Below are 12599 nucleotides of genomic sequence, written 5' to 3'. Positions count from 1 at the left end.
GGATTCTATGATTAAGCCAGTTTATGGCCTAAATATTCAAGGAACTTTCCTTCAACTCTTGCCCTAGAATGATAGAAAATGATGTCAAGTTGAATAAGGTGAAATGAGACAAAAGAATTACAAATATTATGCCTTACTAAACAGCTATCAAGCATGAAAAAATAAATTACTCCACATATTTTTAGAATGTGTTCTTAATAAAAATAGAAAAAAGTATTAAACATTTGCATCTCTTTTTAGTCCTTTTTTTTTCTCTCAAAACACCTACTGTATTTTCCAGCATACAAGTTGAATCTTTCAGATTTAAGTTTACAGCCAAAAAAGGTTAAGTCAACTTATACACCAAGATATCTCTGGAGAACCAAAAATTCCATGTGAAATGCAGCAATATTTGAAAAGATAGTGAAGACGTTTGATTGTTTACACTACATGTTTACACTATATATTACATTGACTTAAAATATAGTACACCCATAATATATTGAAGTACAAAACTTCTTGGTTGTTTTATGGAACTTCTGTAGAGAGTGGAAGGATTTATAAAGAAACTGTCAGTAATTCAGACATTGGTATGATGCTTTGCAGCCTAATTTGATTTTTCTTCGATAAAACAATAAGCATAAAATGATCCCAACAACAAACACATCAACAAACATCATATAAGCAACCAAATAAAAAACATTGTTTGTTTCAAGTATCTCCCAGTCAGTATTTAAATTCATCTTTTTAACTGCCACTTGATTACGTAAGAAAGACTTCCGGTGATGATCAAGAACAATACGCCACAAGTGACGAATGATGACAGCTTCTTGGTTAGGAAATACATAGTCCAACACTGCAATCATAGTTGCACTGCCAAGATAGTCAGGATTCATAAACTTCTTCAGTATGCCATTTTTGACAGAAATACCCTCAAAAACATAATCAGTGTCAATGAATTTCAGACGAAGTTTCTCAGCAAGGACCCCTGCCCAAGCATCATCTGGCATGAACATTGGTGTGTCAATAGACATGAGATAAAGTTGATTGATGACTTTCATAGATGCTGCATAGGCGACACCCGAACAGTACTCCGGATATGCTGTACTGGTGTAGTTAGTGGCAGCATATTTACCCCTGCGATACACTAAGTCACAACAAGGGAAGAAGTAACACAAGGCAAAATGGTCAACATATTCAGATTTCAGAGATATCTGACGTAAGTAAGGAATCAACTTGAAAATATCCACAAACATCTCATCATTCATCACCATGACAAAAGTGGCATGTAGACAATAGAGCCTTGCCCACTTCCAGGCCATAACAGTTTTGAGGGTTAAATTGCCATACGAATCAATAAAATCTTCCTGGATGATATCATTATAAATTTCACTTTCACGATGAATAGATGGTTGTAAATGAAGGTCTTGGTCTCTACCAAAGAGGAAAGCTATTACCACACTGACATTGCGGAAATTTTTCTTGTCTCCCCACGTCTCTCGAATTGCCATCCGACGCTCAAATTGTGAAAAAATTGTGCGAACAAGAATTAAGAGGAATACCTCATCTTTATGGACACACAATGTAGAAGGGTTAATAAGATACATGTATGGATGTGGATTACAATTTTGTGGAGCGTTGTAAAATTTTTCAGGTACAGCAGAGTGTGGGTCCCTAGGACGTGACGTGACAAAGGTATCAAGAGGAACTGCATCAGTATCACCATCTGCATTGGTGTGAGCAAACACTGAAAATAAAAAGGCAAAAATAATTATCTTTACAGCAGTTACAAACATAAATAAATAGTTGGCAAATAAAAAATAAAAATTAGGAAGGGTTCCAGCTACAGAAACCATAACAAAGTAGATATTGGGATAAAATGCAGCCCTCTGATTACTTAGATCCTGTTGAACTGTCCAACTTATGTCAGTACAGAAACCAGATATTAAATGATGATGATGAATAAGAGGAAGCAAAATGCTTCAAATAAAGATGGGCTATTCAGAGCTAGGAACATTTCATTCAATAATTCCATGTTATAAAGTATATGAACAAGTGGTCAGAATTTCTAAATCACAAATATGTGATCTGAACCAATAATCATTAGTGGTCTTGTCACAGAAAGAAAAAAAAAAAAAAAAAAAAAGCATCTAGTACACTTTGTAAAGTGGTTGCTGTTACAAAGGGCATCCAGCTGTAAAGACCATGCTAAAGTAGACAGTAGAGAATAATGTAGTCCACTGACTGGTCAGATCCTGTTGAACAGCCAACCCATGACAGCATGGAAGCCAGACATTAAAGGATGATGAGGACCTGCGAAGATAAAGAAACCTAAAATAAATATAGGATGCTCAAAGATAGAAACATTTCATTCAATATCTTCATGCTAAAGGCTTACTTGATCAGACTTTCTCAACAACAATTATTAGTGACATGAATTGATAAGCAGACACACAATATGAGAAGTAGCTTCTTTTATTGACAAAGTGTTTCCACATATATGAAGTCAATGTTCTCTTTTAACAAACAGTCAAGTCTTGAGTTATCCACAAAAATTGAGACTTATTATATAAATAGTATAACCGTGAACAACTTATACAAACAGTTATACATGAAATACCAACAATAAAATATAGAAAAACATATTCTCATCTCATCTTCGCCCACTTATTCCTGAGAGGGCCATTGAGACAAAGTCTTCAAGTATGCCTTCCATTGGGCACTGTCAGAAGCAACCATCTCCAATTGATCTGGCTGAGTCTCCAAGTGAGACCAACCAAGCTCATCGATGTTATCCAACCATCTTGTTCGTGGTCGACCACTAGGTTTCTTGCTGGTTGGTTTTACCTGTAAAACCTGTTCAGTGATTTTTCCCAGGGTCATTCTACCACATGTCCATAGTATCAGACCTGTAATTTCTCAATTTGGAGAAGTAATGACTCTACTTGAAGTGTCTTTCTGATCTCCAAGCTATGACTCTCAAATAATATTCCTTCAAAGACATGTTGTGGAAAGGGATGCAGGAATAATGGATCAATGGACAGTTTCTTGTTACCTTGAAGTCTTTATACAAATGCTCTAGTATTTGTATTTGGATAAATGGTGCTAAATTAAAACCATTCAACTGGAGTGTCGGGCTCTACCAAGGGTGCATACTGTTCACAATCTTCATCATCATCATTTAACGTCTGTTTTCCATGCTGGCATGGGTTAGACAGTTTGACAGGAGCTGGCAAGCCAGAAGACTGCACCAGGCATCACTGTTTGTTTTAGCATGATCTTTACAGCTGGATGTCCTTTCCTACACTAACCACTCTATAGAGTGGACAGTGCTTTTTATGTGGCACCAGCACTGGTGAGGCCTGTTTTGTCATGGTTTTTACATCTGGATAACCTTCTAAACAACAACCAATTTACAGTGTGGACCGAATGCTTTTTATGTAGCACCATCATTGCCATGGCCACCAAGTAACTCACAAGACAAAGGTCCTTTGAGAGGGGTGGGGGCATTGGAGAAGGTGGCCTTGTGCCAGGTGAAGAGAGGTTGGATTGTGACAGAGGGACAGAAATAAGTGTCTTGCTGTGGAGGAGCTACATGGAGAGAGAGAGAGAGAGAGAGAGAGAGAGAGAGAGAGAGAGAGAGAGAGAGAGAGAGAGAGAGAATGATCAAGAATAGGAGAAAGAGTGGAAAAGAGTGTGAGAGTGCAAGAGAGAGAAGGGTGATAGAAAAAAAAAAAAAAGAGAGATGGTGGCAAAGTGCCAGGGAATACCCACAAAGTACAGGGATCAGAATATAAATGGAAAGGTAAAGTATTGCCAAAGGTAAATGAGTAGGGAGTAGTGGACAGAATTGACATGTGAAGCTGGAAAAAACATTTTAAATATTGAAATTTAGATTTAATTGAAAGAATAATAATAAAAGAGCTAAGTGAATGTCCTATTTTAGAGGTTATTTTTTTAATAAGTCTGTGGTTGATTTAGTTCTTTTAATTAAGAACTAGTTTAAAAGCTGCACTCTGTGAAGACTTTTAAGTTGGCCCCTGCGGAAAGCTAATTGAGCCTGTGGTCCCAAACTAAAGAGAGCTACATAGCATGACGATAATATGTTTATAATGACTATATACCCCAGTAGTTTGATCAGAGGTTAAGGACGGATGAGAATTAATTCTGCAATGCAATCATTCCATTGTTCTAGTCCCAAGTTGAATTTCAGCTGTTGGTCAAGTTGTTCCTAAGTTTTTATCTCCATGTAAAAGTAATGAAGCCAATGCCATTCATCTCTCCCCTGATCACTGATGTCATCTGGCAAATGCCAATCAAAATGGCAAAATAGCAACCCAAATGCTTTTAAATCAGATCCCAATGCTTGAGCTTCAAGAACCAAATGTAGGGCGAATTTTCAATCCCAGGATCATCCTGATTCCAAAAAACTACAATATATCTATGTAGAACAAATGTAGATTGAGATACAGGGGTCCCAAATGGACAAACAGAAATTCGCTTTTATTAATATAGTTAGTGGGGAGCTGACAAGAAGAGCTATTTTATAATGATAATTGATGATATATACAGTGAGAACAAAGGTGGAATTGTTCAGGATACGTAGTGCCATGAATTTCTTTGTACATGGTTTTAAGTTAGAGTAGAACTGAAGTGTTGAACAGGGCGGAAGGGAGAAAAGTAGGCCAGTAGTTTGTAAGTAGAGATGGTATGAGACTGACCAGCTCGAAGGAATAAAAGCTGCTATGGTAGTGATAGAAAAGACAAAAAGAGGAGAGAGAAAGAGAACACATTAATAAGCTTAGAGGCTGAAACAGGTCTATCAGTGATTGAATGTCCATCAGTTAAGTGGCCCTTCTCTAGATGAAGCCCAGGATGTTTGTGTAAGAATATCATGTCTAGATGTGGGAGTAATACTCCATTGATAGTGAAAGAAATATGGTAAGAGAATGAGGCAGATACAGAGGCAGACTAAGAGTAAACATAGATATAGAAATGAGTGGATTATAGGAAAGAGGACAGGAACAACAACAACAACAACAACAACAACATCAACAACAACAACAACAACACTCAGAGATCGCAAACCTCTGCCAAGGTGACACTAATGTACTATCAATGATTAGCCAGAGATGATTTTTAAAATGAATTTGACTGCTCTCACAAACGAGAATACTAAAAATGAACCTGATCACTCTCAAAAATTAAGTAAAAAGACTGGAAAAATAATCCAGAATCCTTGTCTGGTACCGGATCGATCCCAAAATCTAATTGGTTTGTGCCAGTCATGAAGCCAAACATCCCTGAAAGTTTCATCCGAATCCATCCAGCAGTTCTTGAGATATCTTGTCCACGGACAAACAAACAAACAAACATGACTGCAAACGATACCTCTGCCTTCGCTAGGGCGGAGGTAATGATGCTGTGCATGAGAAGACCTGGCAAGCCAAGTGAGATCATAGTCCGTGGCCTTTGCCAGGGATGTAGCCAGCCCACTTATGTGTACCTTTCCTTCATTGGACACTAAACTCTGCTTGCGAAGACCTGTTAGGGCAAGTGAAATCGAAATCGTAATTGAACCAAATTTGATGACTGGCATCTGTGCCAGTGGAGCGCTGACAGCATCATCCGAGCATGATCATTGCCAGAACAGCTGTCTGGCTTCCGTGCTGGTGGCACGTAAATAGCACCATTTGAGTGTGATCGTTACCAGCATCGCCTTACTGGTACTTGTGCCAGTGGCGCGTGAAAAAACATTTGAGCTGGACTGGCTCCTGTGCAGGTGGCATGTTAAAAACACCATTTTGAGCGTGGCTGTTGCCAGTACCGCCTGACTGGCCCTTGTGCCGGTGGCACGTAAAAGCACCTACTACAATCTCAGAGTGGTTGGCATTAGAAAGGGCATCCAGCTGTAGAAACTTTGCCAGATCAGATTGGAGCCTGGTGCAGCCATCTGGTTCGCCAGTCCTCAGTCAAATCATCCAACCCATGCTAGCATGGAAAGCGGATGTTAAACGATGATGATGATGATGATGATGAATGATCCGGTGCACTACAACTTCTCAGAAAAAGTAACTAAAATTGCATGAACAGTATATAAAATATGCACAGGAAGTGAACAATAAATAAGTCTTAAAAAAAAACAGAGGTGAGGGGTATTAGGTGTAGTGTTGATGAATTTCAGGAAGCATGGAAGTTTTGAAGGATGTAGTGTCTCCACAGCAAACAACTGATGCAGTTAGTTTATTCCATGCTTCAGTAATTCAGAGGGTGAAAAAATGCTTCCATAAGTCATGGGCAGTGTTTTTTTTTTTTTTTTTGTCAGCATGTCCACAAGTGTTAGACATATGGAATTCATGATGATGTATGATGCAACAGCATCTTCAACTACCGCTTGCTAGACTTGTGCACCAGGACCAATCCAAGAATTTTTTGGTGTGATCACATTACAAATAATAAAATTCATGCAAGGGGTTGAGCTGAGTAACCAATGGGATACTATCGCAGTGAGACAGTAGATGTTCAGTCATGTTCTACATATGTCCACAAAGAAACAGACTAGTAAGAACATCTTTTGCTAGAGGTCCAAGTGACTTGTAAAAACCTGGGAGTGGATTGTGGAAGAAGATCCTGCATGCTTGGTTCTAGAGAAGGCTCACGACAAGGGTTAGTGACTGAGCTGGAGAGAAATTTCTTGTCACTCAGTGCTCCATAGAAAGTAGAAGAAACTAAGATCAAGGGAGTCCCATTACTTAATATGTCCCCTTTAAGTTGATTTGAAGGAGAATTCACTGCCAGCAGATCAAGTAACCAAATAGGTTTCCTTCATTGGTTTGTATAGAAATTAGATTTTTGTGTAACCCCAATGACTATGCCTGTAACTACTATTTGTCTAGAAATACCTAACACACATCTCTCTCTCTCTCTCTCTCTCTCTATATATATATATATATATATATATATATCATACAATAATATGTGAGTATATGCATATATACGTACATGTATGTACATACCTATATCTACATGTATATATAGATGCATATCTGGGTACAGGACGTCACAAAAAAAAAAACGTGGACAAAATGAAAAGTGAGAACATAAACAAAGCACCGAAGAAAACAAGCATGTTTTCGGACAACGGAAGGAACACACAGGAAAACAGACAAGGCCACATAGAGAACATTTCCTTCATCAGTTGCCCCTATTCTAAACTAAGCATTTCAATGAGTTAGGGCAGGACGCATTGTTAGAATAGCTCTTCCCGCAAAGCAAATTAAATAAAATTTGTGATGCGGAGGAATTAAGCGACAAACAAAAAACACGACAGGGAAATATATATATATATATATATATGTAAACATTCATGCTTTAGGGGGCCAAAAATCGAAATCACAACACAATATAGCTTTATCACCCGCTCAACTCTATAACGATTGCTACATTTGTAGCAATATATGACTTTAATTTCTTTTAAAGTGATAGTCATTTGTGATAATTATAATGAAAAGCGATTAGCGAGAATAATTAACGATAATCGTTTTAGTATGGGTTGCTGGAAGAGGTATTTGTGATAATTATAATAATAAACAATTAGCGAGAATAATTTACAATTCTAATTGTTTTAGCATGGGTCACTGGGCAGGAATTGGTCACTACTATGACAAGATAAATCAGTGATACAGTTTAAATTCTTAATAAAAGTAATGGTAGAGATTTGGAAAAGATGCCCTTCGTAGTCCCATACCTAACTGAAAGGAAAGTTTTAGTTTTTGTCCTATAATATTTTTTCTATACAAAGTTACGATTCTGGAAAAAAATACAAAATAGATCTCAAAGTTTTGTTTGCATTTTTGACGTCTATCTCCGTACTCTTTCCTTTCTCATGAAGTATTTAACTTCGAAGGACAGCTCATGCCAAACTCCACCCGAAGATACTACATTCCACTTTCCCTAACTCTTTTCCTTTAGAATACGCAAGAATACCATAATTTACCCTCGCATAAAATATAGAATCCCGTTATGTTTTCTCTAGCAGCCAGACAATAGCTATTCGTCATAATACTTTTATACATACAAATATTTATCGTAAATTGTCAAATAACAAAAACAAACATAAACAAAACAAAAAAAAATCAACATAATTTCTAGCAAAAACAGGATATTTTTAGGTACTACGAGATAGGAAGTAGTGACACTAATTCCTTTACAAAAGGAGATTAAAGACATTATTTGAAAAGTTTCTTAAAAAAATAAATAGTTTTGGTTGTTAGGTTGTTTTGTTTTCATCGGCTATTATTGTTTTTCTATAAAACTTACCAACAGTTGTGCCGAATAAATTATTTGGTAGAAATATGGAAAGAAATACAGGCAAAAAAGCCAAATGATATACTAGAATCGAGTTCATAGTTGCAGTGGAATTTAGAAATTCTCTGTAAACCAAAACAATGGAAAATCGCAGCCACGAATTATTTGTTAACAGAAAAGTTATTCCCCCTCGATTGAACGGTGTCACCTGGAATAAATACCCTTATCTACTTGGACAAAATTTTAGCTGAATATAATTTCTTCAGAAAACCTATTTGCTGTATAATTTAGTGTACCGTTCGTATATGCTCTCCCAGTATTTATACACGTGCGTTATCTGTTCGTAGTTTGTTGTTCTAATCTATCATCGTTAAATGAATGTGCTCCCAGTTACGTGTATGCATGTATGACCGGTTCACAGTTCGTTGATTAAATTTTAGCTTGTTTAATTTTAATTTTCTTCGGAAAAAAAAATGCCTAACAAAACCCTTCATTATTCTGTTTGTTCATTTAGAGAACCGTTTGTATATGGATAACACCACTGTATTGACTTCCGATTTACACATATGCTCAGCAGTTTTGAGGGGAAGATTTGAGTCGTACGATTCTATCAACACATCGCCCTACCTTTCATTAACGAAAACGCGCTCCCGCCTGCCCGCACACACACGATTACATATATATCTTTATGCATTTGCCATTGATTGATGGGCAAATAAAACATTGCTTTCCGCCTTTATGTACAGTTTTGGGTGTTACTTGGAACGATTACCCCTATTTATATACATACATGCATACATAAATACATAATGCATACACCTCCTACACACAGTAATCCCTCAACTATCGTGGGTATTTCATTCCAAATACCCCGCGATAGTTGAAAATTCGCGAAGTAGAAACAGTATTGTACTGCATATTTTTTAAAATTATTTTTATAATTTATATATATTTATTTTATTATAAATGCAAAACAATGCCACACACTCGCCTCCCGAGTTTCGTTTTCCATACAGTATTTGCAATTCTTTGTTTACTCATCTACGGTACACTACATATTGTCTTTTAATATATTTTAATTATTGTGTTATACTGTGCCGTACTGTACTGTATTTTTACTTATTCATTTTTAGGCGTGAAAATGCTTATTTTACCACAGAAATAATTAAAATAATAAAAATAAATAAATACTTATCGGCCTCAGAAACCCGCGATATACTGAGGAGTCCGCGACATAAATTTACAAATATTAGCCAGAAAAATCAGTGATGTACTGAGGGCGCGATAGGTGAACTGCGATATGGTGAGTGATCACTGAACAGTGATTTTGAAAAAATTCTATACACACATAATTATCCTTTCTACTATAGGCAGAAGGCCTTAAATTTGTGGAGAAGGGACTAGTCGATTACATCGACCCCAGTGTTTCACTGGTACTTAATTTATCGACCCCGAAAGGATGAAAGGCAAAGTTTACCTCAGTGGAATTTGAGCTCAGAGCATTTCACCCGGCGTGCTAACGATTCAGCCAGCTCGCCGCCTTCTGTACACATATAATTCTTTCTACTATAAGAACAAGGCTTGAAATTTGGGGTGGGGTGGGAGAATAGTCGATTGCACTGGTACTTAATTTATCGACCCTGAAAGGATGAAAGGTAAAGTCGATCTCGGCGGTATTTGAGTTCAGAACGTAAAGGCAGACGAAATACCGCTAAGCATTTCGCCCGGCGTGCTAACGTTTCTGCCAGCTCGCCGCCTTCTATACACATATAATAATGAAAGATTAGCATATATAGTCACTAATTCTAAGTTATATTCTCTCATCAGAAATGAGAAAATAATCCTTTAAGAAGTTTGAACACGGTCTCATATATAAAGACCCTTGTTTATCTCGATTCTCAGACTTCACTCTCCCTTTCTTTCTCACTACCTCCTTTCTCTCCTTCTTGATTCTTATTTTAGATTTAAAGTAAGGGCATTTTCCATTTAACTTCCGAACTACCAAACATTTAACAGAAACTTTGCACTGCAAGCTTACGTAAGAATTTGTAAGAACGACCGTGCGAACCCCAAAAGGAGAAATGGTGACGAATGGAAAAACAAGACTCCTTTTATTTAAACGTGTCACACGGTCGAACACAAAAATTATATCAAAGATGATATATAAATATGTTATACTTCGATAACATAGTGATTTCGTAAATGGCCAGTAAAGGAAGACGATATAACACAACCGATAGAGACGAATAACAGAAATATTTATTGTGACATTAAAATGTATGTCTGTGTGTGAGTGTGAACGCGACATAATGAAAACATAATAAAAGACAGGCCGTCATGTAAATAGAATAGTGTGTATACAAAAGACTGTGTGCACAAATGTATGTGAATGCGTGAGATACAGCAGATAGAAAGAGTCAGTAACACGTGTGAGCATTTGCCGGTTTGTTGAGTACACAATAGGAAGAGTCTGTATGTAAGAAGTTGAGGCATGTGTGTGTCAGGGCGATCACTCGTGATGTTTGGGCTTCCATGCCGGGCCGGATTCTTGTATAAAGTTGTTCGTCGCAGGCTAGGTTCTTGTCTGTTATTTATCGTGGTGAAGGTGAATCACCAAACAGAATCGAAGAGAGATGTGCCGCGGTAGTTTGGTTAGTTGGTGTACGTAGAAATCATGTTGATGATATTGGCGACGTCCGTGGCGAATCTTGTAGTTCGTAGTGTCGTGTTGACTGGCAGCGACGATGCTGGTAGTAGTAGTCGTACAGTCGTGTTGATGTAGTCGCTGGAACTGCTGCTGCTGATCTGTGTGGTACACGGAACAGTCTCTAAGAGAACTGGACCGAGACGAATTTTGCCGCTGAATTTAGGCTATTTATAGTTGATGGTAGGCTCCTAAAGGCATCAGAAAAATACTCTATCACGTGACCTTATTAGGGGCCACGGTTGGTCAGTTTGCGTTCTGGCGGGAACGGTACGAAGCAGTTGCCGCTTCAAATAATAATCAGTCACGTGATGACAGGGAAAGATGTTTTCTACTACGCCCGCGCTTGTTTATATATAATAGTGAGAAGATGGTTTGTTTGTATATAATGGCGATAGGTAGTTTCACTACAAATTGTTCACTACACCGTGTTGTCATTCCTTACAGCTGTACTGCAAGGAATGACATCACGGTTATATAAATGGTTTTCATTATGGCCATTGTTGTTTATTACGAGATCAGCTCTGATTAAGCAGAGCTAAGCTCAAAAACATCATAAAGACTATTATTGTTTCAAGTTTTGACACAAGGCCAGCAATAATAGTGGGGAGAAGGTTATTCGATTACATTGACGCTTGTACTTGGTTAATACTTTATTTTGTCAACACCGAAAGGATAAGATAAAAGGCGAAGTAAACCTCGGTAGTATTTGAACTCAGCAATTAAAGAACCAGATGAAATGTCACTTAACATTTTGTCCGGGGCGCTAACGATTCTGACAGACAGCCGCCTTAATCCTAAAGACTATTGTAAAAAAAGGATAGACCCCCTTTGGTTATGAATGACCATGGAATTGCACCTTGAAAGTTCCTCTCCGATGTACAAGTGCGAGCATGGTTGTTTATGGAAGACCAGCTGTCGCCCATGCGTACCAACCGCCACTCTCCACACCACCAATGTTCTCCAAGGGAATGGCAAAGGCCGATATAGCTTGGCACCAGTGACGTCAGAACTAATTTCTACAGCTGAGTGGACTGGAGCAACATGAAATAAAGTGTCTTGCTCATGAACACAATACAACACACAGCCCTGTCGGAGAATCGGATTCACTACCTCATGATTGTGAGCCCGACGCTCTAACCACTGAACCATACGCATTCAGAAAGACTATTGTACAATCTTTTTAAAACATAGTATATAAACTATGACCTACACTATCCAATGCACCATTTCTTTCTAAGAAATCAGTGTCTGATTTGAGGGAGATTTGTCTGTTATCTTAAGTAAGTGGAAGAACCATGTAGTGGGTCCCTCATTGGCTGGTATATAGAAATAATTGGGATTTGAGTGCTTTAGCTGTTGACACAAAACGAGGCTAATTAAAGGTTACTTAATCTTAATTAAAGGTTACTAAATCTTCCTTGAACTTTATTTTATGAATCTTTTATCTGATTTTCTAAAAGTCGCAAAATCCACACCTATACTTTGCCGATAATCCCTGCCATCTAAATTTTGATAAGAGATTAAACGAAACAATAAGCTATTACTGCTTCTAATAGATTAGAAAAATACCATTCTGGAAGAACATAACTGAAATCACATGCATCGT

General features: G+C 37.6%; 1 protein-coding gene across 1 annotated transcript; it reads right to left on the bottom strand.

Moving 5' to 3' along the window:
* Window positions 1-417: 417 nt before the first annotated feature.
* On the bottom strand, window positions 418-8498 carry LOC106868223 (beta-1,3-galactosyltransferase 1). Its single transcript, XM_014913388.3, has 2 exons — window positions 8299-8498; window positions 418-1726 (listed from the first exon to the last, which is right to left on the bottom strand). Exons 1-2 carry the CDS (start codon window positions 8384-8386, stop codon window positions 552-554), a joined length of 1263 nt encoding a protein of 420 aa, XP_014768874.2. The 5' UTR covers window positions 8387-8498; the 3' UTR covers window positions 418-551.
* Window positions 8499-12599: the final 4101 nt, after the last annotated feature.

The sequence above is a fragment of the Octopus bimaculoides genome, chromosome 7 (assembly GCF_046866305.1).
Source record: "Octopus bimaculoides isolate indiv1 chromosome 7, ASM4686630v1, whole genome shotgun sequence".
Classification (NCBI taxonomy): Eukaryota; Metazoa; Mollusca; class Cephalopoda; order Octopoda; family Octopodidae; genus Octopus; species Octopus bimaculoides.
The sequence above is the reverse complement of the archived record's forward strand: the minus strand, read 5'-3'. Positions and strand labels throughout refer to the sequence as shown.